We start from the raw sequence: 10,399 nt of genomic DNA, 5'->3' as shown, positions 1-10,399 counted from the left end.
CCACCCCTACCTAACAATAATTGAACAAATTTCGGTTGACGAAGGTCAATAAATCATATAAGGATCACGGATTAAAGATAAGGGTAATGCTAGGTAACCAAAAAATAATTACAATATAAAAATATCACATAAAAATTCTCATTTTTTTGATAAGTAAGTGATATATATTTTATTATCATTTATTCTCTTTATCATCTACTATATTCTTCTTATCGCCTACCATTTTACTATATGTTTAGAGTCATTAATGTTCTTTTCAAAATCAATTTCAGTTTCTTTTAAATTAAATCCCTAATATCTCTCAATCACATTATTATCCATTAAAATACAATAATTCTTTTCAAAATTTTTAACAACTTCTAATATATAATTTATATTTTACATATATACTATTAAAAAATAAAATATAAAATATAAACAAAAATTAATTAAAAATAATTATTAACTCGTCATATTAAAATCAATAAACAAGCATACATACAAATATTAAATAAAAATATTAAAATAATTAAAATCATGACCTATTAGTACATATATGAGATAATTTGAAAAATACAATATAAGACGTATAGTTTAAAATTTGATAATAATAATTATAAAAATTTATTAATTATAGACATCATACGTATAAAATTATGAATATTATGAGTATAAAATTATGGATGTTATTAATATGAAATTATGGATGTTATGTGTATGAATTTATATATGTTATGAGTAAATTTATCAATTGAATAAATTAATTTAAGAGTTTGACATTTTTTAAATTCAATTATGATAAAATTTAAAAACATCTGTGTTAATTTTATAGTTACTTATACAATAACTAAAAAATGATATATGTATGGATGTAATATCTAATAAAAATGAATTTAATTTTTAGATGTTAGTTGTATATAATTATGGATGTTATGTGTATAAACTTAGTTAGTACAATATAATTATAAATGCACATAAAAACACAAAAAAAATAAATCAGTTTATTACCTTACCTCATCAAAACTAGTGTAGTTTTTCATATTCTCTAAAATTGATTGACTGACAACAACTTTGTCGGGTGAGTCCATCTGTTGTTCAAATTATTCAGTACTTTCTACCATAGGTACCGTATTAAGGTCGAATTCAAATGCCATACTATTTGTAATGATAAAGATGATGTCTTGTAAAATTCCTTGGTATATTCTAATTGTGCTTGTAATGGTATTAGAGTTGTGAATTTTGAATGAAAATAATTAAATTAATAGAAACAAAATCATATTAGGGTAGCTTTCACATTTTGTATCTCTCCATTGAATAATAATACATGACTTAACAAAAATAAAAAATTAATTACAATAAAAAAACGGTAATGATAATAATAATAAAACAAAAAAGCGTTTATGATAATAATCAATTACAATTATTGAATTTATGTGATATTATCGTATCTTCATTAGGCAAAGAGAGATATGATATTATAATTAATATCATTAATAAGTAAAATTAATAAAAATATGATAAGTGAAATGATAAGAGAATGGACTAAAAAAATAAAATTATTATTAAATAATATAAATAAAATATATTATAAAAAATTTTGACTAATTATGACTAAAATTTTTTTGTTACCAAATTTTTTCCAAAAAACAATATATCAAGATTAAGAACTACCAATCCTTTAATTGTGCTAATAAATTAGGGATGCTTTCACTTTTAAAGGATTCAAAAATTTTAACATTACGTTATTTCTCTTCAAACTAAACATACGATATTGGATAAAAATCTTGCATCTATTAAAATATGGTGAAAATTCAGGTGCAGTTGTTAGATAAAAATTTAATTAAATCAGTTAAATTATCTAACGGCTCTCAATTATCGATTTTTCGTAAAGTCGACTGCATATGAATTTTTACTTTAAAATATTCTATCATGCTTGTTAAGAAAATCTTTTGTGTTATTTATAGAGGAATGTTAGAATATTAATAAAATTTAATTTTTTGACAAATAAGTAATCAATAATATTTTAAAATATGAATTAAAAATATACTATTAAATTATTATTTAAACAAAAAAATAAATTAATAACTAAAATATTAACAAAAAATAATAAATTTTAAAATTTATAATTATGTGTCCAAATCACATCGGTGAATTGAATAATTAAGTTACCTAATGAAATCTACAATATCGATTAACGCGTGATCCTTTTGAAGAATGTTCAAAACATTCCACATGTACCCTTCTTGTACCCCACCATCACCACCCTATATATGAACCCAACCAAACACAACACATCTCCTCAAACGCAAACATTCACAAATCACATGTCACAACCCATAATCTTTCAAGAAAAAATTATTCAACAGTCAAAAGTCAAACAGAACCTCACCAAAAACAAAGTTAACAGCAAAAAACCTTTGAAAAACAAGAAAAATAGGAAAACAAATTGTCAGTAAGAGATCAAACAGTCTGCGGAAATGGTTATGGTATTGTCAAGGCGACCCAAAATCTTGCCGGCAGAATCAAAGGCGAGAACATTAGAAATTCGCGCCTTTGATGTCGGCAAAAGCATGTGCCGCCTTGTCTGCCTCTACCACTCTCTCTCGGACGGAGAAATCACTCGCCTCCGCGGCCAGACGACTAAATCCAAGGGAGTGGCGTACCTCACGTCTCACCAGGAATGCTTCCTCCTCAACCTCGCGGCAGCGGAGCTCCTCGAGGATCTCGACGCTGCCGCCATCACCGTGTCCCAGCTTGGCCGGAAGTGCTCCGACGTTTCCCTCTCCCGCTTCGACCTCGTCTATAACGACCTCAAGCTTGGCGTCATCGATCTCAGGAAGCTTGGTTACGCCACACGGAGCGCCAATAAGGTTATCGGGAAGATGGAGAAGCTCGTTGCCACCACCGGAAACCTCCACACAGCCTTGGAAACCATGGCGGAGTTGGAAGCTTCCGAGAAGAAGATGCAGCGTTGTAATAACAACTACAACTACAACTACAGCAACAACTTTCCAAAACCCAATGTCGATTACTTGAAAGAAAAGATTGAATTTCAGAGGAAGCAAGTGCAGCACTATAAGGAGGTTTCGTTGTGGAACCAAACATTTGATAAAACCGTTGGGATCATGGCCAAGGTTGTGTGCATTGTTTATGCAAGAATATGCTCCGTTTTTGGAGGATGCGTTTCATTGTTTTCAGACAAGAACAACGACAACGACAACCTCGACAACAGCGTTTATTGCCTCTTAGAACACCGTGTGTTGTACCAGAACAATCTTTGTCTCTCCGATCATCACCAGCGTGGTAGTTACAAAACAAAATCTGGTCCCCTCTTCTCTAAAACCAACAAATTGTATCCGGTCAATTTTTATAGCGGTGCTTTAAAACCTGACAGGATACAATTTGATGCCAAGAGTATCAGCAACGAAAAATGTGGTGATGTTTTAAAGTTGGCCCCATCAAACACAGTTGGTGGAGCCAGGTTGGCATTTAAGTATGCCAATGTGATATTATTTGCAGAACGTTGTTTCAATGCGCCCCCAAAGGGGGCACGTGAGACACTGTATGAGATGCTGCCAGAGAGGTTGCGGGTGAAGGTGAGGGCGAAACTTAAAGCAAGGTGGAGAAAGGGAGAGAACGGAATGGAGGAGTGTGATGCCTTGGCAGATGGGTGGCGGGAGGCAGTGGGGGAGCTTTTGGATTGGCTTTTGCCGGTGGCGCATGACACAGTCCGGTGGCACAGCGAGAGGCTCTTGGAGAAGAAGCCGTTTGAGGTGAGGGAGAGGGTGCTGCTTTTGCAAACACTACATTACTCTGACTTGGAGAAGGTGGAGGCAGCCATAGTGGAGGTGCTAGTAGGGTTGAGTTATATATATTTGTATGAGAAACGGTTGTAGAATGTAGAGTCTAAATTATTCCAATATTTTTGTGGTAATTTAAGTTAGGTTATAAGATATATGGAGCTAAGATATTTTGGAAATTAGAATGAATTTTGCGAATTAGGTTAGTAATTCCTGAACTAGAAAGAATTATTTATTCAATTGGTAGGGAGTATTTAGTTTTTTTAGGAGATTAAGCATTGTTTTCATTATTTATGATAATAAAAGAGGAATTCAGTTCTTTAGACATGAGGTTTTTTTTTAAATGTTATGTTTCCTCTGTTTTTTGTGTAACAAGTTAGTCTTAATCTTAACAAGTAGTGCATTATTGTCATGAACCATGATTGATATTAATATTAGTAGGGTCTTAATGTCTTATGGTCCATTTAAATTGAAAGCCATTGTCAGCATATATATATATATATAGTTGCCTAGCTACCATCTGCATTTCTTGAAAGATTGAGAGAATATAATGTAACATAGTTTGCCTTTTATAAGATGAGTTATGTTATATGTAATGGTTTGTATATGAACATTGTGTCTATAATTCTTTTAACTTAGATGTGTAAGGTTTGATTGGTATGATTTTCATGCTGGATTTAATAGCAGGAAATAAGTGTGATGGGAAACATAAAATATCCAACAAAAGTAAACAATGCAAGTAACCCGGGTTTAATTCGCGATACAAATGCAGTTTGTTTATGGATTTCTTAATTTTTTTTCCCTTAAATTGATGTCGTTAAATATGATCTTTTATTATATAATATTTTTAAATATATATATTTTTTAGTCACACTTAAAGTTTGCATGATGAGTAGGGGTGGCAAGCGCGCCCCGCCCCGCCAGAAGCTCGATAATCCAAAACATAATTATAAATATTGTCTCCAAAATAACATAAACATAATTCAAAACACTCAATTTTTATCTTCATACTCTTGCAAGTTAGGTTGGGGGAAGTTAGGTTTTAGGAAAAAAATTGTAAAAATACCCCCTCACTAAAAAAAACCTTAGCCCGGCGGGGAAGCCCGCCCCGCCCCGCCAAAGCCCGCCAAAACCCACGGTTTAAGCGGTGCGGGTTAGGCGGGCTTTTGCTATTTGGCGGTTCCGATTTTCCAGCCCAGCCCCGCCTTTTTTGGCGGGTTACACGGGCCGGCCCAGCGGGTTTAGGCCCGTTTGCCACCCCTAATGATGAGTGATAAATTTATATTTTATGATAATTTTTGGGTTAAATATTTTTGTCGTCCCTAAGGTCTGGGTGAAAATCAAATTCGTCTATGATTTTTTTTTGTTATTAAAATCATCCTCAACGTTATAAAACGTTATAAAATAATCCTTTTGTCTATAAATAACATTTTTTTGGACAATTTTATCCTAAAATAAAAATAAAAAATATTAAAGAAACCACCCCAAATCCTCCATTGACAAATTCCCAAAATAATGTCAATCCCCAAAATTGGCAAAATAGAAACTACGTTAAAGATAAATTTTGTACAAAAACTACTTCAAAATTACAACAACAACGTAATTAAAAAACAGTGCTCAAGTTAGATACAGATTCTTAAAAATGGTAAAAATAAGAAAAACCTGAATATTTGACCCCAAGCTCCAAATGACCATGGCAAATGTACCAAAACTAGTACAGCACATCAAGAACCAAATGTATTGAGAATGGCACAATTGCTAAATTGCACTTGATGCGAGGTATCAATGCACAGTCCCACATTTAAACTCAAAGAAGTTTCAAACTTTACAATCAAAATCCAGGATTCATCGACTCCACAAAGAGGGACAAAAGAAAAACCTAGAACATTTAAAAAAAAACAACCTAAACCCACACGCCACATGAACCCCAAACCCTCTCTATCCCGAAAAACCTTTTTCAAGCAGAGAACATGAACACAATCCTCGATCTCTCTCGCTGAATGGCAATCATGAAGGAAAACATTCGCTAGTCTTCGTCGGAACCTCCACCGTGACTCGTGACTCATGACTCACGACCGAAGCAACGATGGAGATGACAGACAGCTGCGGCGACTCGTGACTATCTGACTCGTCCTCGCCAGAACCTCCACCGTCACCAGTGAAAGCTTCCTCCCCTCCCTTCCGTTTTCAGTTCCACTCCGGTTCAGTTCTTGCGGACAGATCCGAACATTTATAATTTCTCTGGGTCAGGTCTCCGCTTCGAGTTGAGGCTCCACAAGAGCTCCGCACAGCAGTGATTGGCGTCGATAACTCAACACCAGCTGTTGCTCTGCTTTGTTTCCTTCTTCTTTCTTTCCTTTTCTTTCTTCTTCCTCTCTGTTTCTCTCTTCTTTTGTTCTACGTCTTTTGTTTTTTTTTTGTTTCTGTTTTAGGTGCGAGGAGTGGGGTAAGGGGTGGGATAGTTTATTTTTTTAATATTTTTATTTTTATTTAAGGGTAAAATTGTTCGAAAAAATGTTGTTTATGGATAAAAGGATGATTTTATAACATTTTTGTAACATTAAGGATGATTTTAATAACAAAAAAAGGTCGGGGACGAATTAAATTTTCTACCCAAACCTTAGAGATGAAAAAAGTACTTAACCCATAAATTTTTCATTAGAAAGAGTGGAATTTATCAATTTAACTTGTACTTATTCCTTAAAAATACATGCTTTTGTGAATTTTCTCCTAATTGTGTTTAATTGATTGAAATATATGTTTTAAACTTTTAAAATTGTCAAATTAATTTTATTTTTATTCCATTTGATGCTCTTTAGACCCTAAACCCTAAACACTACAAGAAAAATGTTGAGTATTTTCGGATTTACAGTAAGAAAAATAATTAAAATCCGTACCATCGGAAGAAATCGGATGGTATAAGCCTTGCCAATAAATAGTTGCCGTCGGATTTTTTCGTGCGACGGTAATTACCGTCAGATTTTGTGATGGATTACCAACTTGGAAAACCAATTTGTTATTGTCGATTTTTTCGACGGTATTGTTGACACCAAAAAATGTTGTTTTGCGCACACTATTACCATATGATTGTTCCTACGGTAATGTCAATTTTAAAAAAAAAATTAAAATAAATGGTTACTTTTTAATTTTTAATTTAAACTTATTTTTCACACAATTAATGGTCAATTCATAAATAATAAAAATTTAATATTTAAAATAAATAATACAATGTTCAAACAAATAAAAACTCAAGTACATCAAATAAATACAATGAAAGAATAAAACTATACACTAACAACTATAGATTCTGATAGTCCTCGTCCTCGTCCTCGTCCTCGTCGATCCCGTGGCCCTGAGTCGACGGTGTAGAAAGCGGTGATGTCTGTATCCCAGGACCGCTACCACTAGCAGGACCACTACCAATCTGCCACCAGTAGCGGTGCTACCACCAGCAGGGTTGATGCCAACAGCGCACATCTAGGCTTAATACACCTCCGTCTGAGCTTCCATACGCTAAAGCCGCTCTAGCAACTCCCTCCACTTCAGTCTGAGCTCATCCGTAGATGTCATGTGGGTGGGGATCTCTTGATAGTTCTCCCGATAATCATTCAACTCCTGAGCTTGCTGGTGAAGGTTGTGTTGGAGCTCCTGCACTTGCAGTCTCAAATTCACGCCTTTCTCGGGGTCGATGTCTTGACTGGAGGCATAGCCTAAAGACGGCCTCAACGTGGAGGTGCGGAGGTTGCTGGTGAAGAACGATCCCAGCCCGTATACGCGGTTCTTGTACGGTGCTGAGGCGATCTCGCGCCAAACTGCATCGGGACCAACGACTAAAGCTGCAGAGCCATCGGTGATGTCTTTCCCACTTTGCTAAGACTGCTGAGTCGTGGCCTCTAGTCTCTGTGTGTAGGACTCCTGTGTAACACAAGTTATTGTGATTACTATGACAGATATACAGTTAATCTCTAATAATTTTATAGCAGAAGATCAGATGTATGTTTACTCAAATAATGATCCTGAGACCGCTGATAAGCGAATCTTGCTTTGTTCTCCTTTATCACGTGGGTGTACTTAAACGTCTCCGCCAATGTCACCTCATGATTCAACGACTTCGACTATACCTGTTGCATCGAAACAATATGATGATCGGGGTTGCCTAGTAATGATATGCAAAAGAATATAACTAAGTTAATATCAAAATTAAAGTCACTACATACCAGCCCGGCCTTAGTCTTCATGAAGGTCGGCATCTATACCAGGCATATCAGAGACTTTTCAGGTGAAGAGGTCAGAGTTTCTTCGTAAGAGGCCAATGAGATGTGATTTTAGACCTTCCTCTAGATTGGCCCCTATTCTCGTTGTCTTTTCGACATGATCCCCGATTTGTACTTTTTTATCTTTTCTTCAAGTTAGAGACGTAGTTCTTCCCGAGTTCGGACACCGTCGAATTCGACAGTGTTGACTGCCTGTTAAATTAAGACTTTCATTGTAACAATTTCGTGCCAATTTATTATCTCCTTTTATGGTAAAAATTCCTTCTACAATGGAAAACTTCATACACAAGTGAGCTGTAGAGACAACTACTACTAGTCAGTTTAAAGTGGTCTGACCTATTAAGGCATTATACATTGACATGATGTCAACCACAATGTAGTCGACGGTTAATGTCCTTGTTTTGTGCCATTTTCAAAGGTGGTGTATAGAGAGATAAATCCAACAGATCGGATCGGCATGTCCCCTAACCCGAAGAGGTTATCTGAGTACGACTTCAGATCCTTTTCTTCTAACCCGAGTTTATCAAAAGCAGGCTTAAACAGTATGTCTGCCAAAATTCTTTGATCCACCAGAGTTCTATAGAAATTTATATTGGCGAGGATCATTGTTATTACTACTGGGTCGTCGTGGTCAGATGCCACCCCTTAAGCATCTTGTTTGGTGAACGAGATGGTTGGTAAATCGAAAATTTTGTTGTCTTCTCCAACTTGGTATACTTCTTTGAAATGCTTTTTACATGAGGATTTCGAGATTTCTCCTCCAGCAAACCCTCAATTTATCATATGTATATGTCGTTCAAGAGTTTGTGGGGACGTTCTTATCGTCCTCCGTCCTCATCTCTTTTTCTCTTTCTTTGATCATCCAATCTTTCAGCTAAGTACCTTTCTAGCTGACCTTCTCTGGCCATCTTTTCTTTGACATTTTTCAAATAATAACAATCATTAGTAGAATGCCCATACAACTTGTGGTACTTGCAGTATTCTGTCTGACTTCCTGCCTTTTATGTTTAATAGGGCGAGGAGGTGAAAGCTTTTTAGTGTGACATATCTCCCTGTAGACATCTATAAGAGAAACTCGGAGTTGAGTGTAATTATGGTACATTCAAGGCTTTTCTGAGTTGTACTTTTCCTTTTTCTTAGCTTCCTTCTCCTTATCTCGAGTTAGATAGGACAGGTTGGGTCTCGGAGGAGGCTCTCTAAGTTAAGAATTTTTCTCCATGTTAATGCATTTTTCTTCCCGTTCTTGTACTTTGTACAAGGAAGTCGGGTGTCGCTTAGATATGGATTAGGAGAACAACCCTTCTTTAAGGTCATTAACAAGCCCCATTATTACTGTTTCAGTAGGTAAGTTTTGTATTTTCAAGCAGGCTTTATTGAATCTTTCTATATAATCTCGGAGTGTCTCTTCGACTTCTTGTTTCACTCATAGCAGGCTTGGAGCATGCTTCACCTTGTCCTTTTGTATTGAAAACCTAGTAAGATACTTCCTAGCTAGGTCGTCAAAACAGGTTACCGACCAGGGAGGTAAGTTGTCAAACCATTTCATTGTAGCTTTGGTTAGGGTTGTCGAGAAAGCTTTGCAATGAGTTGCATTAGAAGCGTCAACTAAGTACATCCGACTTTTGAAATTTCTGAGGTGATGTCTTGGATCGGTCGTCCCGTAATAGAGATCCATGTCGAGAGTTTTAAAATTTTTGGAAACTCCAACTCACATGATCTCTTCCACAAATGGATCTTCACCTTCCAAAGGACTTTCCTCCCGATTGGGGTTGCTTTCTCCACCCAAATTGGGGTGATTCCTCCATTCCTGATTGAATGTATTAGCATAGGGATCATTATTGGGATTTCTAGAGAAATTTCTCATATAATTAACTTGCTTAGGAGTGGGTTGAGCATAACTATAATTCTCCTCTTGGTTGAAGCTTTCACTCATGTCATAGCATGCATCTTGAGTATTAATGGCTGAGACTTGCATCACACTCAAGTGCTGAGTAATCATACCGATCTATTGTGACATGATCTTGTTCTGAGCTAGAATGGCATCCAGGGTGTCCACCTCCATAACCCATTCTTCACAGGATTCACAGGATTTCTCTCAAAAGAATACAGATATTGGTTATTAGCAACCGTCTCAATAAATTCATTAGCCTCTTCACGCGTCTTCTACATGTGAAAAGAACCTCCTACGGAATTGTCCATAGACATTTTTGCCATCTCAGAGAGGCCATCATAGAAAATCTGCAACTTGGTCCAGTCTGAAAACGTATCTAAGGGACACTTCCTAACCATTTGCTTGTATCTTTTTCAGGCTTCATGGGGGTCTCACCATCTCTCTACCTAAAAGTC

The 10,399-nt window shown here is 35.7% G+C and overlaps 1 protein-coding gene across 1 annotated transcript; it reads left to right on the top strand.

Moving 5' to 3' along the window:
* Positions 1–2,456: 2,456 nt before the first annotated feature.
* On the top strand, positions 2,457–3,875 carry LOC107475039 (uncharacterized). Its single transcript, XM_016094686.2, has one exon. The coding sequence runs from the start codon at positions 2,457–2,459 to the stop codon at positions 3,873–3,875; it is 1,419 nt and encodes a 472-aa protein (XP_015950172.1).
* Positions 3,876–10,399: the final 6,524 nt, after the last annotated feature.

Source organism: Arachis duranensis, chromosome 2 (assembly GCF_000817695.3).
Source record: "Arachis duranensis cultivar V14167 chromosome 2, aradu.V14167.gnm2.J7QH, whole genome shotgun sequence".
Lineage (NCBI taxonomy): Eukaryota > Viridiplantae > Streptophyta > Magnoliopsida > Fabales > Fabaceae > Arachis > Arachis duranensis.
Note: the sequence above shows the minus strand (reverse complement) of the source record. Positions and strands in the feature narration are given on the sequence as shown.

Bases quoted from the DNA above. Each gene is read 5' to 3' on its own strand.
- LOC107475039 (XM_016094686.2), top strand. From the start codon at position 2,457: ATGGTTATGGTATTGTCAAGGCGACCCAAAATCTTGCCGGCAGAATCA.